This window comes from Cherax quadricarinatus, chromosome 80 (genome assembly GCF_038502225.1).
Source record: "Cherax quadricarinatus isolate ZL_2023a chromosome 80, ASM3850222v1, whole genome shotgun sequence".
NCBI lineage: Eukaryota > Metazoa > Arthropoda > Malacostraca > Decapoda > Parastacidae > Cherax > Cherax quadricarinatus.
The window spans coordinates 5,070,113-5,091,639 of record NC_091371.1 but is presented as its reverse complement, the minus strand read 5'-3'; the positions used below and the strand labels follow the sequence as shown (position 1 = coordinate 5,091,639).

The 21,527-nt window shown below is 40.6% G+C and overlaps 1 protein-coding gene across 1 annotated transcript in view; it reads right to left on the bottom strand.

The window, feature by feature from the left end:
• Nucleotides 1-21,527, bottom strand: part of LOC128702403 (G-protein coupled receptor dmsr-1) — a 382,830-nt gene that overhangs the window by 37,836 nt on the left and 323,467 nt on the right. Inside the window, exons 3-5 of the mRNA XM_070102058.1 lie at nucleotides 7,570-7,773; nucleotides 5,550-5,833; nucleotides 3,772-4,026 (exon numbers count right to left, since the gene is read on the bottom strand). Coding sequence (XP_069958159.1) covers nucleotides 3,772-4,026; nucleotides 5,550-5,833; nucleotides 7,570-7,726 — 696 coding nt within the window. The 5' untranslated portion in view covers nucleotides 7,727-7,773. The remainder of the gene's footprint in view (nucleotides 1-3,771; nucleotides 4,027-5,549; nucleotides 5,834-7,569; nucleotides 7,774-21,527) is intronic.

The following is a 21,527-nucleotide window of genomic DNA, read 5'->3' as shown; positions in this document are numbered from 1 at the left end:
GTACGCGGAGAGGGAGTCACGTGACATACATAACTAAAAACACACTTGTCACCATGAAGTTGGGAAATCCATAAATGCAATAAAAACTTGTTTACCTTTATCTAAATACTGCTCACATATATGCTTCAATGTAAACACTTGATCTACACATCCCCTACCCACTCTGAAACCTCCTTGCTCATCCGCAATTCTACATTCTGTCTTACCTCTAATTCTTTCAATAATAACCCTACCGTACACTTTTCCTGATATACTCAGTAAACTTATTCCTCTAATTTTTACAATCACTTTTGTCCCCCTTCCCTTTATATAAAGGGCCTATACACGCTCTCCGCCAATCCCTAATTACCTTCCCCTCTTTCATATATTTATTAAACAAAAATACCAACCACTCCAACACCATGTTCCCCCCTGCTTTTAACATTTCTGTCATGATCCCGTCAGTTCCAGCTGCTTTACCCCCTTTCATTCTACGTAATGCCTCACGCACCTCCCCCACACTCACATCCTGCTCTTCTTCACTCCTAAAAGATGGTATATTTCCCTGGCCAGTGCATGAAATTACTGCCTCCCTTTCTTCATTGACATTTAAAAGTTCCTCAAAATATTCTCGCCATCTACCCAATACCTCCATCTCCCCATCTACTAACTCCCCTACTCTGTTTTTAACTGACAAATCCATTTGTTCCCTAGGCTTTCTTAACTTGTTTAACTCACTCCAATTTTTTTTTTCTTATTTTCATTAAAATTTCTTGACAGTACCTCTACCACTCTCTCATCTGCTCTCCTTTTGCACTCTCACCACTCTCTTCACCTTTCTTTTACTCTCCATATACTCTATTCCTCTTATAACACTTCTGCTTTGTAAATATCTCTCATAAGCTACCTTTTTCTCTTTTATCACACCCTTTACTTCATCATTCCACCAATCACTCCTCTTTCCTCCTGCACCCACCCTCCTATAACCACAGACTTCTGCCCCACATTCTAATACTGCATTTTTAAAACTATTCCAACCCTCTTCAACCCCCCCCCTCCACTACTCATACCTGCGCCAGTCCACATTTCTGCCAATAGTTGCTTATATTTCACCCGAACTTCCTCCTCCCTTAGTTTATACTCTTTCACCTCCCTCTTACTTGTTACCATTTTCCTCTTATCCCATCTACCTCTTACTCTAACTGTAGCTACAACTAGATAATGATCCGATATATCAGTTGCCCCTCTATAAACGTGTACATCCTGGAGCCTACCCATCAACCTTTTATCCACCAATACATAATCTAACAAACTACTTTTATTACATGCTACATCATAACTTGTATATTTATTTATCCTCTCTTTCATGAAATATGTATTACTTATTACCAAACCTCTTTCTACACATAGCTCAATTAAAGGCTCCCCATATTCATTTACCCCTGGCACCCCAAATTTACCTTCTACTCCCTCCACAATATTTTTACCCTTTTTAGCATTAAAATCCGCAACCACAAGTACTCTCACACTTGGTTCAAAACTCCCCACGCATTCACTCAACATTTCCCAAAATCTCTCTCTCTCCTCTATACTTCTCTCTTCCCCAGGTGCATATACGCTTACTATAACCCACTTCTCACATCCAACCTTTATTTTACTCCACATAATCCTTGAATTAATACATTTATAGTCCCTCTTTTCCTGCCATAGCTTATCCTTCAACATTATTGCTACTCCTTCTTTAGCTCTAACTCTATTAGAAACCCCTGACCTAATCCCATTTATTCCTCTCCACTGAAACTCCCCCACCCCCTTCAGCTTTGTTTCACTTAAAGCCAGGACATCCAGCTTCTTCTCATTCATAACATCCACAATCATCTCTTTCTTATCATTCGCACAACATCCACGCACATTCAAACTTCCCACTTTGACAATTTTCTTATTCTTTTTAGTAATTATTACAGGAAAAGGGGTTACTAGCGCATTATTCCGTTTCTAAAATTTTCTCTTATAAATGAAAAAAATATATCTTTAAAGGTATAAGTTAATGTTAAACTTAATATTGTACCAAAAGAACCTTAGAAAATTTACCTAACCTTATTATAACAGGCACAATTTAAATTAGCATAATTCAGCTAAATATTAGATAAATAAACAATAATTGAATAAACAAACAGTGAAATATATTTTTTTCGTTAGTTTCAGAATGATTTTTTGCGAAATTATTGCTTACACAAATTTTCGCTTGCCTTATTCGCCTAGAAGAGCATTGCTATTTAAGCCAAAATCGCAAGTTTTACCTGTTGTGCACGACATGCATATATATATATATATATATATATATATATATATATATATATATATATATATATATATATATATATATATATAATTAGGTGGTGAAAGATTGGATATCAGATTGGAGGGAGAGAGTATGGAGGAGGTGAATGTATTCAGATATTTGGGAGTGGACGTGTCAGCGGATGGGTCTATGAAAGATGAGGTGAATCATAGAATTGATCAGGGGAAAAGGGTGAGTGGTGCACTTAGGAGTCTGTGGAGACAAAGAACTTTGTCCTTGGAGGCAAAGAGGGGAATGTATGAGAGTATAGGTTTACCAACGCTCTTATATGGGTGTGAAGCATGGGTGTTGAATGTTGCAGCGAGGAGAAGGCTGGAGGCAGCAGAGATGTCATGTCTGAGGGCAATGTGTGGTGTGAATATAATGCAGAGAATTCGTAGTTTGGAAGTTAGGAGGAGGTGCGGGATTACCAAAACTGTTGTCCAGAGGGCTGAGGAAGGGTTGTGGTTCGGACATGTAGAGAGAATGGAGCGAAACAGAATGACTTCAAGAGTGTATCAGTCTGTAGTGGAAGGAAGGCGGGGTAGGGGTCGGCCTAGGAAAGGTTGGAGGGATGGAGTAAAGGAGGTTTTTGTGTGCGAGGGGCTTGGACTTCCAGCAGGCATGCGTGAGCGTGTTTGATAGGAGTGAATGGAGACAAATGGTTTTTAATACTTGACGTGCTGTTGGAGTGTGAGCAAAGTAACATTTATGAAGGGATTCAGGGAAACCGGCAGGCCGGACTTGAGTCCTGGAGATGGGAAGTACAGTGCCTGCACTCTGAAGGAGGGGTGTTAATGTTGCAGTTTAAAAACTGTAGTGTAAAGCACCCTTCTGGCAAGACAGTGATGGAGTGAATGATGGTGAAAGTTTTTCTTTTTCGGGCCACCCTGCCTTGGTGGGAATCGGCCAGTGTGATAATAAAAAAAAAATTATATATATATATATATATATATATATATATATATATATATATATATATATATATATATATATATATATATAATTGTACCATGAATTTGAATGGTTTTTGTTGAAGGATTGCTTGCACCACAAACGAGCTTCCTGCTTATCTTAACTTCTTAAGAAAGTCATGAGGCAAAGGCAAGTAGGAGAGACATGAATTATAGTAAAAAGTATCGATCTCTTGAAAGATTGTGTCATCCAAAGCAATGGACGGTCTCCAGGGCCGATGAAAAAAAATTCAAGCTCCGAATATTCTTGGAGAAGTGAAAAATCTAAAGAAAACTTATATATCAAACTTAAATGTACGTCACATCAGAACCTACACATTGTATACATTACTAATATTTATACATCTTGAAAAAAAAGGAACAATACAGTGAATAGTTAATGGTTCAAATCGTAACGAAACGTCCTCACAAGTTTTTCTCCTATGTACGGGTTAAGTATTTATACAATTTTTTTATAGAGGCGTACTGTTGACTGACCTTCTTAAGCAGTTCGTCGTGGGCAAGAGCCAAGGTGGAGAAGTCTACCCGGAAGACCTTGGCACCGGCCTTATTGTGGTACTCCTTAACGGTGTACATGAGAAAGGTAGGCGTGGCGAGGGCGGGGCAAGCCAAGTACACTGTAAGCAGTACCCTGCGGGCATGGACCATAGTACAGATGCTAGGTGCCGCGTGGGGCCGGCACACTGCTACCCACCGCCATACTGCCAGGCTTACCGTCAGCCATATTGCAATCTGTAACAAACACCAAAATTATTATATTTATGTAGACACTAAATTCAATCGTGTCACAGGGATAATCAAAGCCTCCTCGTATATGGACGCTCTTGCAGACTACTGCTCGTTTTCTACTGTACTCCCGGGGTAGCACATCAGGACCTTAGATGGCAGTGTAACAACAATAGCCTTGAATTGCTATTGGTTTTTCGCTTGGGAAATGGTGGCTCTTCACTTAGCCCGATCAAAGGTTAAACAACTTTCTCCCCATGTGCTAGTCTACGATGTGGTCCTTCCCTACAATCATTTTTAGGAATGGTTTTTGAATAGTCTGATATGATTCTCGCGTATAAAGCAGCTCAAAATTGATGGGTTACACCCATTAGGCGTCATTAATGTGCACTCCTACGATTTCTGGAGGAGAGACAGCTCGGCAGACAATGCCCGCCTATACGTGGCATTACAGCCTGGAGTGTTACTGCCAGATTTACTCCTTCGCGGGCTATTTCCTGCTGCGTTTGGCAAACCCTGTCCCTCACTTGGGATTCAGTTTTGCATGGATGCATTACATACGTCCTTGTTGTGAACCTTCATGCAGTCTAATGAACTTTCCCAAGTTCTCGGCATTGAGGGTTTCGCATACTGCACTAAATTGTATTTATAGGATGTCAAATTATTTTTGGTGTGAAATGTGTGTTAAATATACTTGAAATGTTGTTTACCTTGGTAAGACTGGCTCATGTTTCTTGAAATAAGATTAATATATATTTTTTGTGGACTTAGTTACATGCTTGAATGGCATCCAACTTAGTCAAGCACTCCTTTGTTGGCGTTAGGAGGATTAGGCTTGCGAAAGGTATTAGTTGTGGAGTATGAGTGGACCACAAGAGATAGAGCGGGCACTTCCTGAATAAGTTAACAGCGGAACAGGTCGTCATCTTGGAACCTTGCTACGGAAACCTATGCGAGGTAATTATCACAGTAAGTTTTTAAAATGAGGGGTCTCGGCTGGAGTACACTATCCACCCTTGATGTTGAAAGAATTGCAACATAAGAAATAACAGGGTGTGGTATTGGATCAAGAGCCCTTCAACATCAGTGTCACCCCCCCTCCCCCCCGCCTCTTGAAATGAAATGTCATCTTTATACAACCATGCCTTTACTCAGATATTAGATTTGTACATGACTATCTCAGAATTATTAAAATACAGAGTACAGCATGAGTCGAATTACCGAAAATAATGATTTTTTTTTACATTTGGCTAAACTAATTTGGCTGGAAATTATTCCTCACAGAGAGATTGCATTAATTTCGTTAAAACGATTCATACTCCACCCATTATATCTATTTTTTTTTTTTTGACTAGACTGAGTACAATTTTACATATATTTCTCATGAAACACAAAACCCACATGGGTCATTCAGCGCAAGGTATGAAGGCTCGCTCCTCCATCCTCTAAACTCAGCTTGGTCTCTGATCAGTCTAATCAGGGCGTCATGATGTGCAAGACTAATTACTTCATGACAACAGGACACGTACCGTGTGACACACATGGGAGAGGTGGGCGTGTATGAGGACATAGAGCGCGTGCTCCTTTGCTGCCATGAGCTGGTCACCTCCTAGGAGCGAGGAGGTGGCATAGGGAATATATTCAACCTCAACCAGCAGATCAGCCACTGCCAGCCCCAGCAGGAGGAGGTTGGTGGGTGTGGTCATGTTGCGCCGTGTCAGCGTGCTTATTGTTAGCAGGTTGGTGATTGCACCCGTCACAGCTATGCAGACAGCCAAGCGGTAGTGTAGCCACTTGTAGCGGTCCCGCAAGTCTGTAAGGCAGGCATAGCTTGGCGAAGTTGGTTTGTCTTATCTTTGAGTGGACAAGCATACGTTGTAATGGCAAGATTACCAGAAAGTATAGTAATATAACACCATTTGCAAACAAAATCTTTATTTAAACGACAAAGGCCTTTATCAGGTCAACATTATCAGGCACATTTAGCAAGACAATATATACAAATAGCGAGTCAAAGGTAGACATAATCAGGTAATGGATGATGGAGCACTTTCACAGAATGTTTTGAAGTATTTTGTCAAGATTAATTTGGCCAGAGGTTTGGAGATGCTAAATACCCCATGGTTCAGTATGAGTGTATATGTGTGTGAAACCTCTAAACACACTAATTTTTCTATTTTTCTTCTTTATAATTGTGTGAACCCTTCAGTTCACTAGCTGTGTCTGTGCAAGTGTTCTGCTTTGCAGGTATGTTTGTGTTCAAGAACTCTTGCACGAATTCTCCATGCAGAAATGTAGATAAATAGTTCGGAGAACCGACATGATGATAAATTAAACACATGTTCTACACTTGGGTATCTCTTTTGTGGAAACGTTTCGCCAACCAATGACTTCCTCAGTCCAGTACAGAGAAGAATGGTTGAAGATCAGGAGTATGAGGTAATCAGTCCCTCAGCCTGGAGTCCATGTCTATAAATCTTGGACTGAGGAAGCTACTGGTTGGCGAAACGTTTCCACAATAATGACACGCAAGTGTTGCAAAATTGTCTTAATTCTCCAAGCAGAATTCCAACCACTGATGCCTGCTTCAATACTGGCATAGCTACGGTTCAAGGGTCTGTTAATATCCTGAATGGTTTCAGAGGTGACAGATATAATGATGCCACTTTGATGGACTAACAAATTTGCCAGAGAATTCATGTCAACAACTGGAAGGATGTCAGCTTTATTTTGTGACACTAGTTTTGGAGAATACTCTGTGCTTTATGTTGACAAGCGAAATTAAAAAATACAGAATTAGTCATCAGGAAAAAAATGACAGCACCACAGATGCTGTTTAGAGTCTGCTGCTACCAATACTATTAGACATAATCTTGGAAGTTTCGTAAATTCAGATGTTCTCGCCTGCCGCAACTGGACACAGTTATTAAGTAGCTCATACCGTCTATTTCATTTCTCAGTATTGGCCTTGATAAAGCCACCTCAACGGGCAAAACGTTTTCTTAATTAATAAACCTAATGTATTTATCGTATGTGTGTGCACTTCACTGACTTGATAAAAATTTTGTGTTGATGAAGCATTGCCTTTAAAATAGATTTTGCCTCCAAATAGTGATTTATTGTCATACATGTAGTTGCTCTCTCTCTCTCTCTCTCTCTCTCTCTCTCTCTCTCTCTCTCTCTCTCTCTCTCTCTCTCTCTCTCTCTCTCTCTCTCTCTCTCTTTGTCTCCTGTCTTTCAAAGATCTTCGCAGGATAAAAATATGATGCATAAAATATCAACAAAATTTTCAGTAAAGGTTTAATTCAAAATTTAGAGAGAGAAAAAATATAAACAGATCAACCGGTCCTGACTAATTAACGACCAGTAATCTCAGACTCAATGTGGCAAGTTACATTGCCAGTAATGCCACTATTTATGACGTCATAAAAGAAGGCAAAGTACCAAAGGACAAGAAATTAGTGAATGAGAGAGAGAGAGAGAGTGTGAGAGAGAGAGAGAAAGAAAGAGGGGGGGGGGAGTGTAGGGAGGTACTGCCATCATACTCACTAAACTGGCAGTAGTGGTGGGTAGTGTTGGCGGTGGTGGTGACATTCATATCCATGAAGGCCTCCATAATTTTAAGGAGGTCTTCTTGAGATACGTTGAGGCTGAGTCTGAGCTTGTGCCTCAGCTCCATCTCCAGAGCCATGGTGTCGCTTTCCATCGTGCCGATCCTGCTCCTCTTTTCTCTGAACTTCTCGGGGGCGGCTTCTGACCAAAGAGGAGGAAAGGAGGACGTTGTTTTAAAGTACGCACTCGAATGAGGTAGGTAGATGTTGGGGAATATTTCAGATAAGGGTTTTTAACTATAAATGTAATAAAATATTGACAACTTCATGAGTAAGACACGTTGAATACTAGTTATTTTTATTGACGAAGCATTTCGCCTTTCGTCATCATCAATCGAATACAACAATAAATTGAAATCCTGGAGAAAGGCGAAGTCTGCTATCTTCTAGCAAGGCTGAGGGAATGATTACCTCAACTACCTCACCATTTCGTCTGCTACAGAACTGTATTTCATCTCAATATTCGACTGATAAAGGTATATAGTGTTGCGCCTGTGTCTTATAAAGAGGTTTTAAGAAAAACGAAATAATGATATAGATGAAGTTGCCTCTATCCAGGGGCTCAAAAATATATATAAGGCTATTTCACGTCATTTGGTCATAAGTTACTCGGCGGAACCATAAGCTAAAACTCATTTCTAACAAACTTACCGTACCACCCACAGTCAATACCGAGGTATCCAACGAATATATTAATTTTACCAACAACCAATTCAAGATTGCTACAAACTCTAAAAGCCTCTTGTCAAAGATTCAGGGTATAAGCAAAAAACAGTCATCCACTACTGCAGGAATCTGCCATGCCATGTAGAGAATGTGACAAGTATGTTGAACCGAGAATTGGCTAACGTATGTTAGCAGGGTTAACGTTTTAAGGAACACCCGTGTACAACAAAGAGATACCCCAGACACAAATAACCCGCACATTGAAGAAAGAAACTTAAGATATTTCGGTCCGACTTGGACTATTAACAATTCACACAGAAACATAAAGAGAAGGGAGGCAGTATATTACAGTGGTGGTGTAGTAGTAATTAGAGAAATAGTGGCAGAGGTGGTAATAAGACGGGAGTAGTGGTAGTGATATGAGTCAGTATGTGGAGTGGTAGTGACATGAGTCAGTTTGGAGCGTTAGCGAGGCAATAGTAGCAGTAGCAGAAACGACATACATGCCTGGGACGGTATTCATTTGTCTAGAGCTGAGATTAAGGCATTGGCTAGTTCAGAGGAGGGAGCTGCTAGAGCTTTTATGTAGAGTTAGAGTTTTTTTGTGGATAGAGAATGAATTTTGGTAAAATAGAATTGAACAGTTTGAACTACCAGGGTAGCGATATTGTGCGTTTTGGGGATAGCAGTTGTAGGCAGAATGAGGTAGGATTATTGGTTAATATTGGAAATTCAGTGTCATTAGGTGATAAGGGAAGCAGCAGAGATAGTGGAGGAGCAGGGATGAATAGGGAGAGGAAACTGAAACTAAGGTTTTTCAATATGTTTTACATAAATAGTCGTAGCGCTAGAAAGATAGTAAGCTTCGTTGGACCTGCTTTCGAGATAATCTACATATTCTGTGGAGTAGATGCGGCAGGTTGGGAAAGAGGTTTGCTTACAGCTGAACTGGAGTAGATCGATAAAGGATAATCTCTAAAAAGTAGTTACGAAGGAAAGTGTCTTCCGGAAAATGTACGCTTTATTCGGAAGGTCCAGGAATTCTCTACATATATTATTCAATATCTGCAGTAGCTAACAAGTTGCAGCAGTAAATGGTATCGAAATACCGACGAGTTGTAGATGGTAAACTCGCATCTTTCCCATTGGTTGTAGTCTCCTGTTCATCCATTTCAGTAACTTTTAGTTGATCTCTCTTTGGGCAATATATGTACTTTGGTTTACTTGTACATTATTTAGAAACATGTCATAGTGCCAGCTCCCTTGGTTACTACCTGTAAGATCCTCAGGGATAGAATCATTAGCCAGGTAACCCCAGTCAGTGTTATACAAGTGCTCACTAAGTCAGTTATAATCTGTAGTGCGAAAATCTGGGACCTTTACCGTATTGTCTTTACCATCACATTCCCAGTTAATACTGAAAAGTAAGAGATTTGCGATCAGTTACGCCAAACTTTTCCATGATCTCTTGGATGATTTACTAGTGCCTCCTTGTTTAAAAAAGTCAGGTCAACAAGTTACTTTTTTTTGGTTGACTCTGTTACAGACTGCTTCAAAAAAGCAATCCTGGACTAGTTCAAGAAAGACATTACACTAAATTCTCAGTCAAAGGATTTGTCATTTTGGCGAAAATTAGAATATCTTAGACTTATTATAATATCGTTTTGTAAAGCCTTAAGAGTTTCTTCTCACAGAAGCCTCCCGTAGTCACACTCCTAAAATCAATTTTTCATGTAGAAATTCTTCTCATACAGAACTTTTCATGTAATGGAAATTTCTTCCTGTTCAGGTTCTATATGTTCCTTCAGCCTTCATATGTTGTACACGAATTTCAAGTTTTCCCGGATATGTTGTAAAATGATTAAATAAGCAAGTAAGTTAGTAAGTGTATTCAGGTATATACAAATACAGTTACATAGATTATCATACATAACAGCATATGTGTAGAGAACCTTTCATTGGGGTCCTTGTATACAGTATATCCACAATATGAAGATATCAGGGTTATGGTATTTTATAGATTGAGGAGACGATTCCTCTACCAGGAAGACTGTCAATTCATAAAGACAAGAGAAATTAAATGTTATTTATTGGTGGAGGGGATGTCGTGAAGGCTACTCGCTATTGACACAGGTCAGTTCACTACTGACACAGGTCAACTCGTTATTGACACAAGCCAACTCATTACTGACAGCATCCGCTTCGTCAGCAACGCGATTGATAAACAGATGCTGCTTCAGTCAGTTAACTGGGGAGAATCTGCTGCTCCAGTCACATGGCTATGAAACTCTAAAATAACATTTGTATATTTATCAGAACCACTCGAAAATAAACGAGTGTAGGAGGCAGGAGTCTTGAGATTCTTAGAAGGAACTAGCTGGAATAAGAAAAGTTAATTGAAAAAGATGTTTGAATTCGTCTTGGGATCAGATAACCAGAAGAAAAATGAAAAATAGACGTGACGAATTATTCGTGTTTTTTAAAAAACTTAATTCATATATTCGAAGATTTACTCATATTAATAATGATGACTTGTTTTTGTTTCATATATCAGCATGTTAGGGTCTATACAATGTCTGGGAATGCGGCAACCAGGTTTGATTCGAGGAAGAGGAGGGTAGCTCCAGTTCTTTTAATTTAGATCCTTTCACCGGCATAAGTGAACCCATTCCTCCCCACCGCCCCTTGAGAGCGATATAGTGAGGAATGTGAAAAAAGATGGACACTGATGGTGAAGGTGGAAGTGAGGAGAAAATATAGCGAGAGAGAATTTAACAAAACAGAATTTACCTACCTATCTGGAGGTTCCGGTGGTCAACACCCCCGCAGTCCAGACCTTGATCAGGACTGCTGGTGGTTCAGAGCTTGATCAACTAGGCTGTTACTGCTGGACGCATGCAATTCAACGTACGAACCACAGGCCGGCTGATCGGGCACTGACTTTAGGTATGTGCCCAGTTCCCTCTGGTAGGCAGCCAGGGGTCTTTTGGTAATTCCCCTTATGCGTGATGAGAGGCTGTTGAACAGTCTTTGTCCGGACGCTTATTGTGTTTTCTCTTAGTGTACTCATGGCGCCCCTGCTTTTCGTATGGAATGATTTTTGTGTGTAGATTTAGGACCAGTCTCTAGGATTTTCCAGGTGTAGATTATGATACATTTCTCTTACTTGCGTTCGAGGGAGTACAGACCAAGAGACTCCTAACGTTCCCAGTATTTAAAGCTCCTTGACTGAACTTGTATGGGCAATGCAGGTTCTCTGTATATTCTCCAGATCTGCGATTTCACCTGCCTTTGAATGGGAGTACAAGAGTGTGACTTGTTAATGGTCCAAGTCGAACTGAAACGTCTTACTAAGTTTGTTTCCTAGGTTCAGTTTTTTTTGTTTTTAGCAAGGAAGAAAATAAAAAAAAGTAATCCAATAAGGTATATAAAACAAAATAAGATAAAACGGGGAGCAAATAACAAAGGGAAAATATAGCGAGCGAGAATTAAGAGAGGGTGAGTAGATCTGGTGTACCCGGGTATGCGGCCTGAAAGGAGAGTACGAAAAGTTATTTCTCTGCGAGAAAGAGAATCTCTCAACTCATTTAAAGAAAGATCAAAGGTATGTGGTAATGGTGGCTGTGTGTGTTGGAGACGGTGAGTTGGGGGACAGGGAAGGACTGGGAGGATGTGGTGGACCTCACTGGTGGGGTTCTGGAGAAATTTAGGGTTCCTTGGGTTCCTGGGGCGATGGGTTACAGCCATACGTCTGGCAATGCTACCATGCAACCCCACAGGCCAACCATATAACAACATATACCCATTCTAGATCAGTGCGAGGAACTCGGTAAGATCAGTAAATTAAAATATATATGAGTGATCAGTGAGGAATGAATCTGGAAAGATTTATACAGTATCCTTCACAGAGTGCCCGTATCCTACTTCACAGAGTGAAGTAGGATACGGGCAGGATGTCAGTACAACATACCTGTGGGACATGTAAAAAATCCTTTGAAAGAAACCCAAGATCACATGCAACCTGTACTTTTCCAAGCATCATATCTTTTGTGCAAAAAATGACCTCGAAGTAGCAAGGTGCTTCTGGTTGTGCAATAAAGAATAGAGCTTTATGCAGGTATCAGAAAGGTACTAAGGAGGGTAATAAATAATAAAAAATAAGCAAGAAAATAAAGATGAACTCTTGGACAGTCTACCAAAGATATATAAAACATGGTAGGAAGAGATAGTAGGAGTGAACCAAAAAATGCAGAATGCCCATACCACAACAGATGACTCGAAACTATATAGTCACCCACTGACAAAAGCACAGGAAACAAAAACGTCAGTTAACCCAACCCCAACACACAGTGCTAACCCAGACCCATCCCCCAGTCCTAGCGCTACTGCCCACAGCACTGGTTCTGGCCCAGGCTCAGCCCCCAGCCCCAGTGCTGATTCAGACTCAGCCCCCAGCCTTAGTGCCAGTCCAGACTCTGCTAGGGACTCTACCACAGTCACCACTAAAACCTTAAATATGCAACCATCGTTGCACAAGACCATAGAACACATTACAGATGTAGTAGAGGAGCCTTCTTTTGGGGAAAGTAGTTCCCCGGAAGCATGACGGGGTGGCCCTGGCTTGGATACTGAGGATTATAGTGCAGTCCTAGAAACTGCACAAAATGAAAACACACCTACCAAAAATTCTACCCAACCTGAAGCGAAATTGTGCAAATTCTGTGTTTGGGGCATCTGTAAGCATGGAATATCAGGAAAAACTAATGGGACATGCAACTTTGAGCATTCCAAAAAATGTCGTGACCTCCTGTCTAAAGGAGTGTGTAGTTCTCCCTCCTGTAAATTCTTTCACCTAGAAATGTGCCACTCGTCGGTCCTCCAGAAACAGTGCTACAACACCAGCTACCATACATACTATGTAAAAGGGACCAAGAGGTACGGACCTCACAAGATAAACAATAGTAGCTATGACAATCTACCTCCAAAGTGATTTTTTGGTGGCAGGAAACGAAAAAAGAAAATGGAAAGAAATAAAAATAGTCCACCACCTTTGGAGCCTTGTTGAACTGGAGTCCACCACCTTGGAGCCTTGTTGAACTGGAGGCACAACCAGTACCCCCCCTCATGACCCTCCAGAGCCACAACTACTGATGCCAATAACAAAATCCCTCCATCAAACACAAAATACAACCTCGTTTATATTTGCTAATATACATGTCCTTAAGCCATCCACCGACAACAAAATACCTTTTAGCAGTGGACTTCTAGAGGAGTCAAATGCGATATTTGCAGCCTTCACAGAGACCCACTCAAAAGATTATTTTGACAACGTAATATGGATAAATGGGCTTGTATGTCAGAGTCGCTCACCCGCATGGAGAGGCAGAACACTACAAATGATGAACTTGAAGAGAACCAAAATCTTGTCTTCGTGGTTGTATATAAGCCACCAGATGCAACCTCCCAGTAGTTCAAGGAACAGCTACTGACAATTGATTACTGTCTGGAAAGCCTTCCAGCTCCATCCCCAAACATCTTACTGCTTGGTGATTTCAACTTAAGGCATAAAAAATGGAAGAATGTAGCAAATAATATTATGGCAGAAACAATCCCTGGAGGCAGCGCAGATGAAAGGCCACACACACACATGAGCTACTAAATCACTGCGATAAACACACCCTAAGTCAGCAGATAGTGGAGCCAACAATACTGGAAAACACACATGACCTTATCTTCACAAATAATGAGGACCTGGTAAGAGATATAACAATATCAAAAACAACTAATTCCGAACACAATCGAATCGAAGTTCAGACTTGCATGTACAGGAGTCCTGATCAGCAAAATACACATAGCTGTGAAGGTGTCTTCACCCAATACAGCTTCAACAACAAGAACATCAACTGGGACCAGGTGAACCATATCTTAAATGAAAAATATTGGGAATGTATCTTAAATAGCGTGGATCCAAACCAATGCCTTGAAAGGATCAACTTCCTGGCAGCTGAAGTATGTTCAAGTTATATTCCCCTAACAAAGAAGAAAAGAAGAAGTAAACTGGAGAGAGAAAGACGCTCCCTCTACAGAAGACGATGAACAATCAGTGAGCTCCTTAAGAACGCTGGCTTATCTGATACACAGAAGGAAACGTTGACCAGGGAAGTGGAAAATATCGAACTTAAGTTAAAGGACTCTTACAGAACCCAAGAGAGAGACGAGAGGAGCTAAAAGCAATTAGTGAAATTGGAAGAAATTCGAAATATTTCTTTTCATATGCCAAAAACAAGGCAAATACCACATCCAGTATTGGGCCTTTGCTCAGACTAAATGGGACTTACACATATGACAACAAAAAATGAGTGAGATGCTGAAATCCCAATACGACTCTGTGTTTAGCGAGCCACTAATCAGTCTAAAGATTGACAATCCAAATGATTTTTTCATGAATGAGCCTCGAACCTCCATCACTTTATGCCAGATTTCCGACATTACCCTAACTCCGATAGACTTTGAGAAAGCAATTGAGAACATGCCCATGCACTCAGGCCCAGGACTAGACTGGTGGAACTCTGTGTTCATTAAGAACTGCAAGAGACCCCTTTAGCGAGCCCTAAGTATACTATGGAGAAGGAGCTTAGGTGAAATTCCAGTCACTAAAAACAATGGATATAGCCCTACTCCATAAAGGTGGCAGAAAAGCATTAGCTAAGGACTGTAGACCAATAGCTCTAACGTCCCACATCATAAGAATCTTTGAAAAAGTGCTTAGAAGGACGATTGCAAACCACTTGGTTTTCAAAAAACTTCACAATCCAGGGCAATATGGGTTCAGAGCAGGTCGCTCCTACCTCTCGCAACTACTGGACCACTATATCGTCTTGGATGCACTGGAAGAGAAACAGAATGCAGATGTAATATCACAGACTTTGCAAAAGTCTTTGTCAAGTGCGATCATGGTGTAATAGAACACAAAATATGTACTAAAGGAATAACTAGCAAAGTGGGGAGATGGATCTTCAACTTCCTAACCAATCGAACACAAAGAGTAGTGGTCAACAGAGTTAAATCGGAAGCTGCCATAGTGAAAAGCTCTGTTCCACAAGGTGCAGTGATCGCCCCCATCCTATTCCTCATCTTTATATCAAACATAGAGATGTAATCCGCAGCACCATGTAATCCTTTGCAGACGATACTAGGATCTGCATGAGACTGTCATCTATTGAGGACACGGTTAACCTCCAAGAAGATATAAACTAAGTTTTCCAATGGGCAACGGAAAACAATATGATGTTTAATGAAGATAAACTCCAACTACTCCGTTATGGAAAACTGGAGGAGATAATAACTTGAACTGAATAAACTACAAACAGTAGAGCGGAAAAATAATGTGAGGGACCTGGGAGTGGTAATGTCTGAGGATCTCACTTTCAAGGATCACAACAGTGCCACGATCACAGCTACAAAGAAAATGATAGGATGGATAATGAGAACGTTCATAAGAGATACAAAGCCAGTGATGATCCTTTTCCTATCACTTTTTCTCTCTAGGCTGGAATATTGCTTTACGTTAACGTCTTCTTTCAAAGCAGCTGGAATTGCAGATCTAGAGAGTGTACAGAGAACCTTTACTGCACATATAAGTTCTGTGAAACACCTCAACTACTGGGAACGCTTCGAAGCACACGATTTGTACTCGCTGGAACACAGGCGATAGATATATATATCATAATCTACACTTAGAAAATCCTAGAAGGAATGGTCCCAAATCTGCACACAGAAATCACTCCCTACGAATGTAAAAGACTGGGCAGGCGGTGCAAAATACCCCCAATGAAAAGTAGGGGCGCCATTAGTATACTAAGAGAAAACGCCGTAAGTGTCCAGGGCCCAAGACTGTTTAACAACCTCCCACCATGCACAAGGGTTATTACCAATAGACCCCTGGCTTTCTTCAAGAGGGCTGTGGTTTCGTACCTTGGAGTACGTGTGGCCAGCAGTAACAGCTTGGTTGATCAGGCCCTGATCCACTTGGAGGCCTGGCCGTGGGCCGGGGGGCCGCGGGGGCGTTGATCCCCGGATTACCCTCCAGGTATATTAGGGTCTGGGGCTGTAGGGATTTTAGGGGAATATTGGGGGTCAAGGAGGATGTTGGGGGATGGGAAAGATGCTGGAAAAGGGCTTGGAAAGATATGCACTGATTAGAATTGTGGACTCTGGGTGGATATGTATGATCTTGGGATTTTGGAGAGGGACTGAGGGATATAATATTGAAATTCTTGGTGAATTTTGAGGTCTGGGGATATAGAAGGTCTCGGGGATATAGGCGGTATGTCGTGCCAAACACATGGCGGGGGAATATGAGGAATTCTGGGTGGAAATGTGGCTGTGAGAATGAAAAGGTGTGTTAAAGAAGTTTACTGATTTCGTGTAGAACTCTAATACTGAGTTGATACTTTCTAAAAGGCAGAATTGGGAAGTACACGTGGTATAGCAATAGTTAGTTACCATTTTGTCCTAGGCACATGTCGATTAGACACTAGGCCTGTTTTATATATATATATGTGTGTGTGTGTGTGTGTGTGTTTTAATACTGGCCGTGTCCCACCGAGGCCTGATGATCCTGAAAAAGAGGAAGCACTTTCACCATTATTAATTCATTCACTGCAACATCATCTATAATATCCTCACCCCTCCTTTAGAATGCAGGCACTATGCTTTCCACTTCCGGCTGTCCAGTTTCCCTAAATGTCTTCATAAATGTTTCTTTCCTCACAACTCAGTATCACGTCAATTTACAAAAACCACTTGCTGCTACTTCGATATCACACATGGCTGTTGGATGTTCAAGCTCTTAACACTCGAAATCTCCTTTGCCCTCCCTCCCAACCTTTCTCAGGATGACGGATGACTCTTACCCCTCCTGACTAATACCTTTGAAAACCCCACCTTCTAATCTCCAAGCTCCGAATCCTCTGCATTATATATATATATATATATATATATATATATATATATATATATATATATATATATATATATATATATATATATATATATATATATATATATATGTCGTGCCGAATATGTAAAACTGGTCAATTAGCAAGAACTCATTTAAAATTAAGTCCTTTCTGAAATTTTCTCTTATACGTTTAAAGGTATATTTTTTTCATTAATGTTAATGAAAATTTTTTTAACTTTACACCAAAAGAATCTTAGAAAACTTACCTAACCTTATTATAACAAGAACAATTTATTTTAACCTAAACCAACTAAATATATTTTAAATACGCTTACAGTAATTTAGTACTAAACAAACACAATCAAATATATTTTTTTCGTTAGGTTCAGAATGATTTTGGCGAAATTATTGCATACACAAATTTTCACTTGTCCTATATGGCAAGATTAGCGTTGCTATTTAAGCCAAGATAGCAAGTTCTTCCTATTCGGCACGACATATATATATATATATATATATATATATATATATATATATATATATATATATATATATATATATATATATATATATATATATATTAAAATTCCTCCACTTGCATTTACAACTTCGCTTGAGAATTTCCCAAAAGAACCGTGTAATCGACAAAACATAACTAACATCTCCCACTTAGTATCTAATCCGTTAACTTTTAATCCCAACACCCTAGCTTTTACTTCTTTTATATATCCCAATATGTAAATGTGTTAAACAAATATGGTGACATCACATATCCCGTGGTCTAGTAGGGAAAGCTCTAACTTCACATACTGAGGGTCCGTAGTTCGATTTCCGGCAAGGGTGGATGCATTGACGTGTTTCCTTACACCTGTTGTCTCTGTTCACCCATCAGTAAAATGGGTAGCTGGGTTTTAGTGGACTAGTGTGGGTCGCATCCTGGGACAAAATGACCTAATTTGCCAGAAATGTTCTGCATAATATGCGGCTTTCTGTATCGTAGTATATAATTGATGTCAGCTAGGCCTCTATACTTTGCACATGTACTTGTAGTAATGAAGATATATTATTATTACATGTATCGAAAAAATAATCTCCTTCTCGTATATAACCTAACCTTAGCCTCATCATCCGCATAAAAACAATTTCCCGCTTTTTGTAACCTAAGATAAGATCTGTTCGGATTGTTAACCCTGAGGGTTAGCCAACCCATAAAAGTCAGTGAGTCATCGAGGACCGTCTTATTTCCATTGGGGTCTTTTAATATCTCCCAGGATGAGACCTGCAACAGTCGACTGACACCCAGGCACCTGCTTACTGCTAGGTGAATAGGAACAGCAGGTATAAGGAAACATACCCACCGTTTCTATCCGTGCAGGGGATTGAACTACGGACACATAGTATGTAAGATGGGTGCTTTGCCAAGCGAGCCACCTATTCTATATATTTACAATATCTGCTGCATTGCTCTCCCATCCACCCGATCATATGCTTTTTCTAAATCCATAAGTACGACAAAAATGTCTTTCCTTTTATCTAAGTACAGTACTATTCATTTACTTCAATGTAAGCACTTAATCTACACATCCCCTAATTTTCTTAAATGCTCCTAGGTCCTCTGCAATCTTACTTTCGGTCTTACGCGAATAATTCCGCCATGCACCATGTAATTTTTACTCTCTTGTCCCCTTTTCCCTTATACAAAGGAATTATGCATGCTCTGTCCCAACGTTTAGGCACTTTCCCAACTTTAATGAATAGTATATTGAATAGATACTCCAACCATCCAGAAATATATCACTACCTGCTTTTAACATTTCTGTCTTAATCCCATCTATCCAAGCTGCTTTACCCCCATTCATTCTACCCGCTGCCTTCCGCACACTTTCCTCAAGGTAATATCTGGCTCTTTCTTACTCCTACAAGACGTTATGCCTCTTTACTAAGTGCCTGGAATTACTACCTCCAATTCTTTATTAAGATTAAACAACGCCTCAAGATATTCTCTCCATTTTAGTACCTCCATCTCCCCATTTAACATATCCACTCATTAGTTTTTCACAACTTATTAATCTTTCTCCATAACTCTTATTCTCAGCAAAATTGATTAATAAACCCAGTGTCTCATCCTCTTTTGCACTTCCTACCTACCTGGAGTCTACCTGGAGGGTATCCCGGGATCAACGCCCACGGTGGATCAGGGCCTGATGAACGAGGCTGTTACTGCTAGCCGCACGTAGTCCAACGTACGAACCACAGCCCGGCTGATTCGGTACTGACTTTAGGTATCTGTCCCGTTCCCTCTTGGAGACAACCAGGGGTCTATTGATAGTTCCCCTTATGGCTGGTGGGAGGCTGTTAAACAGTCTTGGGCCGCTGGCACTCATTGTGCTTCCTCTTAGTGTACTAATGGTACCCCTACTTTTCATTAAGGGTATGTTGCATCGCCTGCCAAGCCGTTTGGCTTGGCAGGCGATGTAACATATCCTTTCGTAGGGAGTGATTTCTGTGTGCAGATTAGGGACCAATCCCTCTAGGATTTTCCATGTGTAGATTATGATGTATCTCTCTCGCATGCGTTCCTGTAAGTACAGGTCAAGCGCTGTTGCATGCAATGAGTATGTACCCTTTATTCGGAGCATGTGAACACCACATTCATAAAAGGCTACCTCCTCAACCAGCGAACCAGATACTAAGGGTCGGACGATGGGGCCCAATCGTCAGATCAGTATCTAGGTTCAGCCAATCATATTGTGAATCTGGCAGTTGTGAAGGTGACGTGGATATCGCTCACATTCTCACCTTTGTCATTTTCAACCAGCTGCTGGTTGAACACGGTTTTCCATTCTGTCTCCAGGCTGTGTCTTTGCCTCTTGATTTACTGTGTTGTACACATATTTCCTTGGTGAATGAAAATATAATTCAAAGTCATTCAGCTGTGTTTGTTCTGCTCCTTGCTCCCCTTTACGCCCAGGATAACAGGCATTTTTGTTCCTGGGTTGTAATAAGCGCTTCCAAGCGTTCGCAGTAGTTAAGGTGTTTTGATGGAACTTATATGTGCAGTAAAGGTTCTCTGTACATTCTCTAGATCTGTAATTTCACCTTCCTTGAATGGAGATGTCAATGTACAGCAGAATTCCAGCCTAGAGAGAACAAGTGATTTAAAAAGGCTTGACATCTCTTGAATTGAATGTTCTCATTATCCATCCTATCAGTTTCCTCGCAGATGTAATAGCATTGTTATGATCCTTGAAGGTGAGATCCTCAGACATTACCACTCCCAGATCCTTCACATTACTTTTCCGCTCTATTGTGTAATTAGAGTTTGTAGTATTCTCAATTCTAGCTATTATTTCCTCCGGTTACCCCTAACGGAGTAGTTGAAATTTGTCTTCATTGAACATCATATTATTTTCCTTTGCCCATTGGACAACTCGGTTTATATCTTCTTGGAGATTTGCCGTGTTCTCATTGAATGGTATGGTGCTATGGTTTACATCTCTGTCTGTGTCTGATATGAGGATGAGGAACAGGATAGGGGCGAGTACTCTGCTTTATGGAACAAAGCTCTTCACTATGGGGAGCTTCCGATTTAACTCTGTTTACCACTACTCTTTGTGTTCGATTGGTTAGAAATTTGAAGATCCATCTGCCCACTTTGCCAGTTATCCCTTTAGCACGCATTTTGTGTGCTATTACACCATGATCGCACTTGTCAAAGGCTATTGCAAAATCTGTATATACAACATCTGCATTCTGCTGGCTTTCCAGTGCATCCAAGACCATATCATAGTGGTGCAGTAGTTACGAGAGGCAGGGGTGACCTGCTCTGAACCCATGTTACCCGGGATTGTGCAATTGTTGGGAGTCCAAGTGGTTTGCAATCCTGCTTCTTTGAACTCTTTCAAAGATTTTTTTATGATGTGGGACGTTAAAGCAATTGGTCTATTGTTCTTAGCTTATGCTTTGCTGCCACCTTTATGGAGTAGGGCTATATCCGTTGTTTTTAGTGACTGTGGAATATCGCCGGTGTGTATCCTTCTCCACAGCATACTTAGAGCCCGCAAGAGGGGTTTCTTGCAGTTCTAAATGAACACAGAGTTCCAAGAGTCTGGGCCTGGGGCTGAGTGCTGGGCATGCTGTCAATGGCTTTCTCAAAATCTAGTGGAGTTATGGTTATCTCAGAAATTTGGCATACATTGACAGGGTTTTGAGGCTCATTCATGAAGGAAATATTTGGATTATCCATCTTTAGACAGATTAGTGGCTCG